This window comes from Mauremys reevesii, linkage group 4 (assembly GCF_016161935.1).
Source record: "Mauremys reevesii isolate NIE-2019 linkage group 4, ASM1616193v1, whole genome shotgun sequence".
NCBI classification, from domain to species: Eukaryota; Metazoa; Chordata; order Testudines; family Geoemydidae; genus Mauremys; species Mauremys reevesii.
Genome location: NC_052626.1, coordinates 90,315,340 through 90,327,660, shown reverse-complemented (window position 1 = coordinate 90,327,660; position 12,321 = coordinate 90,315,340). Strand labels below are relative to the sequence as shown.

Below are 12,321 nucleotides of genomic sequence, written 5' to 3'. Positions count from 1 at the left end.
TACCCCACAAACAATGCTGTAACCACGCACCTATTTTCTGACTTATGAAGCTGGAGATATCGGAGAATGCCCCTTCATGATCACACAGTATATAATCTTTAGACTTTAATAGGATAGGAATGAAACTGAGTAGAGAAACAAAATCCCTTGAGACCACTTCCTAGAAGGAACAGCAAATTTGGTATTTGCACAGAGTTCTGAGCAAAATAAGAGTTCCTCTGCTCTTGTTACAGTGAAACCTGCACTAAGGACAGCCTTCAGTTAGGCACTCCTATCTAAAGCAACCACTCAAAGTACCCAGTGTTTCCAGTGAATTGTTAGACTAACAGCAGCAACATTATTTTTACTTGCATGGTAACTGAAGACAATTTTTAACTCTTCATTTAACTTCAAAAATGTATATAACATTACTATTGAAGTAGTAAGCGGAAAGACTAAGTACATTTGACCAAGTTAAAAGTTACTGTAATTTATTTGCATTTGATTATGAAAAATTACAAGACTTCTTATGAAGCTGATAGCGTAACGAGTCAGATTGTGTTTTAATGTTGTAAGGTGCCACAAAGTATTCCTGTTCTTTTTACGGATACAGAGTAATACACCTGCTACTCTGAAACCTACCAGAACTTAGAATGTGAAGAGATTTTTTACATTCCATTTCAGTGAATTATTTCACAGTTAGTACTGAATGAAGCAAAAATCCAATGATAAAAGAAAAGAACGTCCAACATTTTCTTAAAAGTAAGCAGATTAAAATTCAGTACGAGTCTGATTTGGAGTTTAATATTTCATGAGTACCAGCAGATGTCAGCATAACCCCATGAAGTTAGCAACAGTAATTTTACATACAACTAACCAGAAATCTGAAATCTTAGTTCTACAGCTACAAACCTCCTGAGTTTCACATCATTTACTAGAAATGAAAATACCTATACTACACCAGCGTTTCTCAAACGCAGCCACAGCCTCCTGGACTGTTATTGGGGGGGCAATTCAAACGGCAATAGTTACATGGCATCCTTGAGGAAAATTTATGCAAAATAGTCCGAAAGTCTGACAAAATAAGTCTGAAGCCACAGTAAGACTATGTTTCTATGTTTCTCTTATTCAAAAACAAAGCTATGTTCAACTGTACAGCTGCTAGGTTTTACTTGTTAAGAATTTATTAGCATTTCTACTATAAAAATTTATTTCCAGGAGTTTTGTAAAACTCAGATGTGAAATCTTTATTCTGTCTGAAGCTAGATATAATAAAGTTAGTCTTTGGTTGAAATTATTTAAAATCAATTGATTTGCACAGCAGTTTGACTATTTTTAGTCTATAAACAACAGAGGAAAGACATTTGGACTATTTCAGCTGCATGTGTAAACCTTTACCTAAAAAAGCCATTAAAATATGCAGTTCACTCTACCGTGGATTAGCCACGTTGAACTTTTGTTTACTACAGAATTAACTACAAGTCTATTTAGAACCCAAGGAAGACTTTATAGTAAAGCAGAACAACAAATTATGTCAATGCAGTGACAATTCCAAAGAACATGAAAAAATGTGTGTGTGTAAAACTAGATATTTAATCTGGCAGATGGTTACAGAAATATATCACAAAGTAGTTTCTTTATGCTATGATCCCCTGTAGTAGCTGAAGAGAGAAGCGAAACAGTGAGAAGCAATTCCATCATAGGCTTGTGATAAATGTTATGGAAATCACTACAATCCAGATGCCACACATGCACATGGCCATAAACGTAAAATATGCCAGATTCAGCTTTTGCTCACCCAGTTCAGTTTAGGAAGTGGGTTGCAAGATGGCTTTGCTCTTGTCCACTGCTGATCCAGTGCCCAGTGTAAGTGAGCAGCGTTCAGGTTGTTCTACATTTTGTCAGCTATCCATAGTTTCAAGGGGCAGCATCAGCAACTGGCCATACCCAGTATCCTGGCTGGGGACAGGGAGTTAGGGGCTGTAAGAGCATTGTATGGGGATGTCTACACTTACCTCTGGAGTGATCGATCCAGCAGGGGTCGATTTATCACCTCTAGTGAAGCCACAATAAATTGACCGCCGAGCACTCTCCTGTCGACTCCGGTACTCCACCGGAGCGAGAGTTACAGGCGGAGTCGACGGGGGAGCGTCAGCAGTCGACATACCACAGTGAAGACACCATGGTAAGTAGATCTAAGTACGTCGACTTCAGTTATGTTATTCACGTAGCTGAAGTCGTGTAACTTAGATCGATTCCACCCCCCCAGTGTAGACTAGGCCTATGATTCTAAGCCACTTTATTTCATCTATTTAGCAAGAATCTGTGATTGTTTAAATATTTTTCGCAAATGTACTGTAATACTAAGGTATCTTCAAAAGAAAGGCACCCTTTTCCCATCCCAACGACCACCACAAACAAAAAACAGAAGACAAACCACAGCTAGGTTACCTGGGAAAGATCTGTTTAAACAATGTGTTGCTGAATCCTGCCTCCATAACTGTGCTCCTGTCATTAGGAATCAGTTGGTTATTGAGTTTTATTTCAAAACTGAATAGACACAGTACGTGCCAAATTTCATTCAGGAAAGGTTGTTTTTTTTGTAAGCACACATACCAGTTATCAAGCTCCAAAACAATGGGTTTGTACAAGTAGTGCTGACAGTCTTTATAACTTTGGTGTTAAAGTCAGGATTTTCCCTATCCTGAAATATTAGTTCTTTTACAATGGTGCAACTAGCAGAAACTTCAACTGCTATCTGTGAGAGAGCACCCCCTAAGTGCTAAATACTGTTAAAATAACTAGGACAGAGCTTATTTATATTTTAAAAGTATATTTATAGCAAACCAGTGCAATGAACATGGTGATTTAGCCCCTATATTGTTAGATGTTTAACTATGTTATAACAGTCCCAAGACTCATTTTAGAAAATACAGCATTTAGTATTTGTTATACACCTGCTAATACTGGTCATGATTGCCACTGCTTACATTTTAAACTTAAAGAGACTACATTTATTTTTAAAAGATAGTAAAAAAAAACATGAACACCAAGTCTTCAAGGGGAGAGGGAGAAAGGAGAGAGGCATGGAGAAAGAGCCCTCTCTACAGAGCAGGGCATATGCAGCAGCTAATCCCAAATTTCTTTTAGCACTTAACCAGCCACTCAGTTTCAAACTCTCACTGAACAGTCAAGCACCTGCATTGTTCCAGCCTTTTTTGCTGGTTTGTATGGATGAGTACAAGGTGGAATGAAGTGTGACAATACACAATTAGTATGAGTAACAACCTTTCTAAAACCATATCAAACAATGAATTTGTAAGTCTAAACAGACTGTTCATGTGCGTTATGATAGGTTCCATTGATTTTCATTGGACCATCAAATTCTGTATTGGAATGCAACACAAAAACTTATAAATTAACCCACATGCTTATTGCGAATAATTTCTCCTCCTTCTATCTCAATTTGTTCATATAACCACTTGCGATCACAGCGGCATTCAGCTCCACATTTGTTGGAACCACACTTGGGACAAGCATAGAAGCATCCCAGGCAATCTTCATCAAGACAGTCACAGAGGTCCATCCCACTATAAAGCAGAAGTCCCTGGCTATCATAGACTTTACTCTTTGCTGGGATTACTTGCCTGTATAATGAAAAACAGTTGTTACTTGCAGAATTCATAACAGAAGACCTTCCAGTTTACTTAATTACAAATAGTTAGCAATGGACGAAGAGAGGAATTAAACTTTGTCCGCAATTTTCTTGTGCTGAAAGGTTTAACACCAAGCCATTCTAAAAATTACACATACTTCACTGCTTATTGTCAACGACATACATTAAAATCTGACCTCTGAAAACTGGAGCCACAATTTTTGTAGCTCTTTTGAGCAGAGGTTGTTAACAAGAAGGTTCTCAATCTCTTCCTTACCATCATTCCATATTAAGCCACTTGCAATTCAGTTTACGAATACACAATAATCTTTTGCAAGAGGTAGAGCTGCATTTCAAGAGACTGTACCCAACAATATACAATGTACTTTTGACAGCTGAGGAAATATTCCTTTTACACTTTACTCAGAGCTTATGTCCTAGTTAATTCTAGTCAATCCAAAAAGCGAAAACAAAAAAAGCCAGGGGTACGTGTGGGAAAACCACATTAAAAAAAGCTGAAGTTGTGGGGTCTTGCCCAAAATTATGGATAACCCTTTTCCAACTTGGAAGATTTTTATTTATTTATATATCGCTTTTTTATGCCTTAGAAGTGTGACAGGAACTATATCGAATTTAGTACAATGAAAGGTGATTAGTCGCATGAATATTTCCCTCTCATAAGACCTGCATTATTTGGCTTAGTTTGTTTTGCCTACCGTCACACTTTACTTTGCATAATACATGGAATTAGTTGCTATGTCTAAATTCAGTCAGTTAGCATTGCTACGTTTTAACTAATATTTTATTCCATTCTGGTTTGACAAAATATTTTATTGTAATATTCTATACATTGAAACAAAATTAATAGGTTACCTCAAAAATGAGATTGGGCTATATAATAAAGGCTTAGTTTTGTCATCACTCCTCCAAGCTTTAAAAAAGAAAAAGAGAGAGAGAGAGAATCCAAACATCCCAAATTTTAAACATGAACTAACATAGTAAACAGCCCACCTGTCCGAATTAACCGACGTGCTTTTTGTTTGTAGCCTTCTCTTTTCCCTTTTACTGCTTTCTGGAGCAAATTCAGTCTGTCGTCCTGGATTAGCAAACTGCAAGGACTTCAAAGCTTTAGCTGTTCGCCCCTGAACAAAGATAGAAATTTTCATTTTAAATATTAATACCAAACCAAATCCATAGGAGAGTTGACAATCAAGCTGGGATGTTGTGAAGCCTCAAGTAAATTGTTAAGCACAAAGCTGAGGCCAAGTGCTGCATCTATCAGCAGAGGAGAATCTGAATCTTAAAAGAAGACAATTACACGAGGTAACCGTACCACCCTTAGTGATGCAAGTTATATGAATAAATAGTAATATAAAAGCCTTATTTTAATAATTGTAAGGGTTCTTATTTTCTGGTTCTCACTCACTCTGACCTTTATCCCTTTCCTAATAAGGCTCTGATGTGTTGTTAAAATATAGTTTTTGGGAATGCTCTATAGCTACATGGGCAGCTGATTCTAAATTTCAAAGGCTATCTTCTCTTAGAAGCATAATCTGCAACTCAAAATGGTAAATTAACATACTGGTTTTATTCCCATTAAGTCCTTTGTTTTCCATTTCTTCTCTTATAACCTCTGAATACATAAGAGAAAACAATTTCCATCTCCATTTCTTCACATCGCTGGATCAAGAAATAATTCTCTCCAAAGGAGTTAATATGTACAGGAAAATGGCTTGTAATTTTAAATATTAAACACATTTACATCGGCTGAGTAGTAGAATTTGAAAAACTGTCCCATAATGCCACTAAACTTTTGATGAGAATTTTTATAATAAAAAGAAATCGGACGTGTTCTGGATAGCGCCTCAGATAATGACAAGTCAAAATGCAGAAATTCCTAAACCAAGTCTATTGGACATTGATGATATACAATAAAACTAATAAAAATAAGCTTTGTGCCATATTTCTGAAATAACGTATGTACATAAAGGGAGGATTCATCCCTACCAATGAGTTTGTCTTGTTTACCTTCTAGACAAATAACACAATAAGTCATTTTGTCAAGTTCAGCAGCACAAATATGCCAAATTTAGTACAGTACCTTGTAGGACTGAACCCACAACACAGACTCAGTCCACCATAAACAATTCCAGCCAATTTTTTGTGGTAAGAATTATTTCTGTACAGTATGCAATACTTCTGAAAAAGTCTGCAATTAATGTATCATTCAGATTTTGTTTGATTAACCAGGGGTTTTCAAACTGTGAGTCAAGACCCCAAAGTGTGTCATGCCCCCATCTGAATGGGGTTGCCAAGGCTGGTGTTGGCCCTGGGCCCCAGGAAGTCTGAAGCCCAAGCCCAAGCCCCACTGCCCAGAGCTAAGGTTACATGCCCCCCGCCCAGGGCAGAAGCCATTGGGCTTCAGCTTTGGCCCCGCCCCTGGTGGCAGGGCTCGGTCTTCGGTCCTCTCCTGGGGTCGTGTAGTAATTTTTGTTGTCAGAAGGGGGTCACGGTGCAATGAAGTTTGAGAACTGCTGGATTAGATAATACTTTAGTATGACAGAAAAGCCAGCATTGTTCAGTTTGTAAATTTTTTTTGTACATTTAGCAGCACTATGATTTAGGCTATGTCTACACTACGCAGCTTTTAGTGACACAGCTGTGCCGCTATAGCCGTGCAACTAAAAGGTGCACAGTGTAGCCGCAGTTTGTCAGCTCTACTCCCAACAAAAGCTGTTCACACTGGCACTTCTCGTCGACAAAACTTGTGTCTTTTGGGAGGTGTTTTTTTTTTTTTTTTTAACATCTCAATGACAAAAGTTGCATCTTTCACTTGCCAATGTAGACATATCTGAGTCTAGACTAGGACTTTCAAGCATGTTAGAACAGGTTAGCTAACATGTTCTAAATATCTACTGTAGACAGGCAGTGAACACTTTATCACACGCTAAGCTAGCGGCATTAAAATCCCAGGAAAAGTGTGATCTTTTAACAGGATCAGTTTAACACATCAAAAGTACATCCAGCCTTGTCTACATTAGATTTTAGTAACGTGTTAGAATGTGTTAGCTAGTAGCCCAAGAAGAGACCTTTACACACATTTATGGGGGAGCAGAAACCCCCTCCCTTTTTTTCCCCTAAAATGTCAAGACAAAGTAGATTTTTAAAAAAAAAGTTAGTATAAAAACCAAAAGAGACTGATGATCTCCCTTTAAAGCACATACCCATTAAAAGAAGGTTTATAAATATTATCTCTTGTACATTAAAAAAACTAACACTTTCACATTTTAAGGAAACAAGTTAAGAGCTTTCTTTATGTAGGACTCAAATCAAGCCCCACCCCATTAGCTTGTAGAGGTTAGAGGGGTGAAAAATCGACCCATATACATACGTCTGAATCAAGTTTCCTTCTTTGGCGATCTTCAGTGTCAACATCCACACTTCCATTGATTATCTGTGTACACTTTGGACAAAGCTTCCAACCAGGTACAAACTGTCTTCCAAACTTGGCACTTAGAAAAGCTGCATCATCTAAGTCGATTGCACGCAAGTTTTTCTTTGATACTTTCCTGTGTATGTTAAATGGGTCACAACATGATTTTTGCAGATCTTCAAATCTGTCAATGTAAATTTTTGCATGATGGAAGCAGATTGTATTGTTCTCAGAAAGAGTCATTCCAGTCCTAAGCTGAAGTAGTAGCAGATCGGATGAAGATAGATCTTGCTTAGTCTTGAAGCCAGCGTGACGGGTATAGTATATCTTATGACATTCATTAGCAGTATGGAGCTGAATTCCAACTGAACATGGATCCATGTTACTTGATCAGTATAATCTATTTCACTGTTACTTTGCCTAGAATCAATTCTTTGTAGTCTTTAGTAGTTTCTATGAGGATCACCCTGGAGAAAGCATTAAAATCAATCAGATTTGTGCTGCAAACCTTTATCTGTGAGCTTGAGAGACTAGGTTCAAGTGTTAAAAAACCCTAAAATTAAGTTTTAAGAAATATTAGTGTTCTATTTCCTTTATTATACTTGATAAGGCTGAGGATATGTTGGATTTTATTCAGAAATTAAGCTATAGTATATATTTATATTCCTTTCAGGAACGGGGGAGGCTTGTATTCACCTTTATGGTAAATGTTGACCTACTTTAAATATCTAAACTCATCTATGGAAAAGTACAAATTCCAAGTGTACTCTCTTAGATACACTGTCGTTTGGTAAGATACGCACATTGAAGCTAGATGCAAGCCCAACATTAGCCCTTAAAAGTGTAAAAATGTTTAATAAAAGCTTTGTGAGATTTTCTAGGGCAACACAATGGTGCAAGTTGCATGTGCTTGAAGCCAAAGGGTTAAGAAGCATTCATATTGAGTTAACTTGCTTTTCAAAATGCCAAGCCCACTCACAAGTAATCTTGAACTAAGAACATAAACTTAACTTGGAGATATAAATTCAAACAAATGATTTTTTTTTAAATAAAGGATTAGGCAAATATATAAATTGGGAAACATTAACAAGTGTACATATTTTGCTAAATATGAAGACAGTACTATCAATCTTTTATTTATAGATATATCAAAAGCCAGCTGTACACTGGAAAAAGGTATTTTGGAACTACTTGAGTTACTGCTTCCAACAAGATAAAAGCAAGATACTCAGCACACAAAATGTAATATTCTAGCAACAATAAAAACTAATATTTAATGAAAAAAAGTGTTTCAGACCCTAACCAATATAAAAATGATGCTAGCAGCTTATGTAAGTATCTAAAGGTTAGAAAGGTTTCTTGACACAGGACAATGACTAGATAATATATCTTTTAAAAACAGAGACCATGAAAATCAATTGCATGCAGCATTTTTGCAGCAGAAATCCCCTTGATTGTAATGCTTCAGAGTTTTCCTAAACCTAACACCAATGTTACCTATATGTTCAAAATGTATATTCAAAACTTAGTTACACAGTTAAAATATAAATATGAATAAATGAGGAACACATCAGAATGTTACCATTTATTCACTGCAGACACAGTTCACAGGTGTCTTGCATGAGATAGTTGTTTCTAAAAGTAAAAATCCAAAACCAAATGGCTTTCTAGGGCACTATTTTCAGTGAGCATCAAACCAGTTTCCAGTGCACAATTCTATAGCAGTTTGAAGACAGAAGTAAGCATACTACAGAATAACAGTTTTTACTATATTTATTATTCCTGAACATTTTTGTGCCTTGGTTTGTGTATTATTGCTTTGCGATTAAGCAATGCTCTGTTAATTTTCTGAATTTTAAAAAAATTCCATGAGACATACCAGAACCCTCAGCAAAAGCATTCAATGCTATGGCAACAGAAAAAAAAAAATCTTGACACTACTCAAGTGGTTGAGAAATATATGTGGTTTTCATTTTAAGAGCAGCAAGTTTGTTTTGTTGGCTATATTTGAAATGCATTGGCTATTTGCTTAACTGATTTCAGGCTGCAGCCCTCAATTTAAAGGAATGTATTTACAGTCAAACATAGATTATCTAAACTCTGCTGAACCAAAATTCTTGGTTATCTGAAAAGTCAGGTTAACTATGTGAGAACTGATTGATGCTCTGGCCCTGAAGAGCTCCTAAGGGCTGCATGACTGAAATGCATGAAGTTACCCTCTGTTTCTACAATTACCTAAAATTTGGAAACCAATGGGGACTTAAAAATTTGGAATAAAATTTTTCAAAGCTCTTATTTAACATATTTTTCTCCCCTCCCTTGTTTTTTAAGAGAGCCACAGAAACTGACCAAAATGACTGACTACATTAGGCAAAACAACAAAACTGGCTATAAAGGACGAACTATCAAGTGAACAAAGTAAACAAACTAGATAATACTTTCCCTGCCAATATTTTTGAATTGTTAGAATTTTACTGTTTACTTTGAGCAACAGAAAGTGATTTCTTCCCCAGACAGAACTGATCTTTGACAGTGTGCCTTTAAAGCTGTAAGTCTTATGGCTGGTATGTAAATTGTTGACTTTTTGTTTTCAGAACTCATCAGCTGAGAATATAACAACTCAGATACTTGTCAGGGTTTACTTTAGTACATGCTGCACTGATCATTTTCTTAATTATGTTAAGATTTCCAATCTTTTTTGAGCTTTATTTTGCTAATGACCTCACTTATAAGAATACTTGTCTAGCAATTATTTTGGAAATTTTAATCTTACACTTTACAGATTAAATTTTAGAGTGAATCAGAACAACCATAAAACCAAATATTTACATAAAATATAAAACATTTAGTTCTATGGCCTTTATCAAAAATCTGTTTTGGGTTAAATTTAATAAACAACAAATGATTCTGGAAGTGGTGTAAGCTGCATACGGGTAGTCTAGATTTGACTATGTGCTAAAGAAAAAAAAAAGCTTTTGTTTGTTTTATCCTTCACTATGTGTGTATTCCTGAATGATTCCTGCTCCTGCTACATTTAAAAAAGCACATATTACACAGCCAATATATAATTAAACAGGTTTCCAATTTTGCAGATGCATTCACAAATTGAATACTTGAAAGCTGAATTTGAAATAAAGTAGATTAATACTATAAGAGTATTTGCTGTTCACCTGCATCTATTTTCCTTAAAATGCAACTTCCATCCAGTTTTCAAATTGCTATTCTTGGCAGGCACCCGCACTAATGGAGGATTCTGCTACCTGAAGCTCCAACTGTGCTCTGCTTTGAGAAAGCACCTTTTAAATGGGACACAATGGTGCATTCAACAAGAATTCTATGTGGCATTCTATGTGTATGCCAACGATTCACATATAAATTAAAGGAATGAGAACTAAACTTATTGTCCTATAAACTTTGCATTCAACAAGAATACAAAATAAGGACAATAAGTTTAGGTCTCATTTCTTTGATTTATGTGTGAATCGTTGGCATACACGTAGAAACCGATGGATTTCCAAATTGGAAAAAAGTAGTATGTACAGTTCTTTTTAATCTAGAATAGTGCAAAAATGGAACAGAACAAAATTTCACAGAATAATAGCAGAGATTTTTTTTTTAAATAGCTTGTATTCACATCTCCAGGATTTCACAGTGCAAACTGAAACAGATCAAAGTGATGTGTGATGAAGAGGCTCAAGGCACAATGAAGCACTTGTGTAAGCCAAGCCAAGAACACTTGAAGGAGTAGTGCAGTGGGAAAGCAGGGAACAAGTGCTGAAAACTGAAGCAAAGGTGGCAAGAAATGAAATAAAACTAGACTGATAGGACTGTTATGAGGAGAAAATAGGAGAACAGCCAGAAGTTGCAACTTCAGGTTGCTCCATTCCCAATTGGACAGAGACCAGGCATGTCAAATTGCTGCTTTTTATTTACAGAAGAGCATGTTGCTCATATATATCCAAACAGTGGTACTAGTTATAGCCAGCTTTATTAGATGTTTGAAGTTTTATGCACTTTAGTTTTGAGACAACATCAACCACTACTTTTGGCAAATGCTACTTAAGCTGGAGCTTTCAGTTATCTACCTAAACGTACCACAGTACTGTACTCCCAACGTCGGCTTTATATTGCATTTGACTCGTATTTAATCGCTTAGATACAGGGTTGGGGAAAATCAGTGATTTTAGAGTAAACCGCATACAGAGACAAAACTTGGAGCAAAGCAAGGTTTATTAGAGACAAACTCACACAAGCACTGCTGGTGACAGAGATGTACATTGTAGGCAATTCCATAATACAAGACCAAGAGATCAAAGTTAATAGCAAGTACATTTAAAAGAAAAGGAAATACACCAACGCGCAGCCTCCTGCAGAACGGAGCGGTGCAGACACTGAGGCCTGGTCTACCCTGGAAACTCAGATCGACCCAGCTACGGAGCTCAGGGCTATGAAGAAATCTCTCCCCCCCCCCGCCGCCGCCGCCCCGAGTGCAGCCACGCCACCTAGCCCGGGTGCAGACGCAGCTAAGGGCAGCCACACTGGGCCCCCCCCGGCTCCGACTCCCCCATCCCGCGCGCCTGCCACCAACCCCTCCGCCCCGTACCTTGCCGTAGGCTTTCTTCCGCCCTTGTGCCGCCACCCCGGAACCCGACTCCCGAGTGCCCCCCACCAGAGCCGCGGTACTAGGGGCCGCCATTAAACCTCGCCGCGCACCACAGAGTCCCGAGGCCGCCGGGAAGGCTAGAGAGTCGCTGCCGCTTAGTGCGCCACGCGCCGCCCCCAGAGAGAGGCGAGTGGCGACGCCCACGTGACTAAGCTCCCGCGCAAGTGAAACGAGGCTGCGCCTGCGCGTTGCTTGCTTTCGCGGCGAGTCTGGCCGGGCGCGCGGGCCCTGAGGGGGCGGGGCTCGGGCTGCCGTCCTCCGACAGGGATTCGGAGGCGAGTCCTGCCCTGCCGCCAGAACCCAGCGCGAGGGGCCCTGCTGGCGAGACCGTTCGGGGGCTCGTGGCTGCCGGGCCGCGTGGGGGATGGGCGGCTGCTGGCCCCAGTTCCCAGGCGGAGGCCCGGGCTGCCTTGGCAACCGCCCAGGAGAGCAGAACCGTTCGGCGGAAGCTGCGGCGCTCGTCTGCCCTCCCGCGGGCTTGTGCCGGCCCGCGGCCCGCCCCGGAGCTCTGCCAGGCCGGCACTGAGGGCGTCGGGGCCTGCCCGGGGTGGCGCAGGAAGCGTGTGGCTCAGTGGCTGATCGGGGCATTCG

At 38.9% G+C, this 12,321-nt stretch overlaps 1 protein-coding gene across 1 annotated transcript; it reads right to left on the bottom strand.

The window, feature by feature from the left end:
- Positions 1 to 761: 761 nt before the first annotated feature.
- LOC120404890 (ADP ribosylation factor like GTPase 14 effector protein) lies at positions 762 to 11,806 on the bottom strand. Its single transcript, XM_039537952.1, has 4 exons — positions 11,671 to 11,806; positions 7,026 to 7,534; positions 4,646 to 4,776; positions 762 to 3,626 (listed from the first exon to the last, which is right to left on the bottom strand). The coding sequence occupies exons 2-4, from the start codon at positions 7,446 to 7,448 to the stop codon at positions 3,398 to 3,400; spliced, it is 783 nt and encodes a 260-aa protein (XP_039393886.1). The 5' UTR covers positions 7,449 to 7,534; positions 11,671 to 11,806; the 3' UTR covers positions 762 to 3,397.
- Positions 11,807 to 12,321: the final 515 nt, after the last annotated feature.